At 76.4% G+C, this 411-nt stretch overlaps 1 protein-coding gene across 1 annotated transcript in view; it reads right to left on the reverse strand.

Moving 5' to 3' along the window:
• SLC43A3 (solute carrier family 43 member 3) overlaps positions 1-411 on the reverse strand; it is a 5011-nt gene that overhangs the window by 1529 nt on the left and 3071 nt on the right. Inside the window, exons 8-9 of the mRNA XM_014940621.1 lie at positions 386-410; positions 196-309 (exon numbers count right to left, since the gene is read on the reverse strand). Of these exons, the coding sequence (XP_014796107.1) occupies positions 196-309; positions 386-410 (139 nt within the window). The remainder of the gene's footprint in view (positions 1-195; positions 310-385; position 411) is intronic.

The following is a 411-nucleotide window of genomic DNA, read 5'->3' on the forward strand; positions in this document are numbered from 1 at the left end:
CGGGTGGGGAGGGGGGTCAGGGCATGGGGGGGGACACGTCCCCATGCGCAGCAGGGTCCGGGCACGGCAGCGGTGGCACTGCCCAGGGTCCCCGCTGTGGGCACAGGGGGGACACTGTGGGCACGGGGGGATGCTGGCAGCACGGGGGGGACGCTGGCAGCACGGGGGCTGCCCGGGGCCCGCGGGGCCAGTTACCCTCGGGGCGGGGGGCCTTGCCCCGCTTGTGGCGGTCGAGGATGAGGCCGTTCCAGGGGGCACAGAGCACCCCGCAGAGCTGGGTGAAGGCGAAGGCGTTGGTGTAGGTGCTCACTGTGGGGACGCAGCGTCAGGGCACGGCCCCCCCGGGGTGTCCCCGTCCCCCGCCCCCCCCACGGCCGTGCCCTACCCAGGTGGTGGTCCCCGCGGGCCAGG

The sequence above is a fragment of the Calidris pugnax genome, unplaced genomic scaffold (genome assembly GCF_001431845.1).
Source record: "Calidris pugnax isolate Ruff unplaced genomic scaffold, ASM143184v1 scaffold98, whole genome shotgun sequence".
Lineage (NCBI taxonomy): Eukaryota > Metazoa > Chordata > Aves > Charadriiformes > Scolopacidae > Calidris > Calidris pugnax.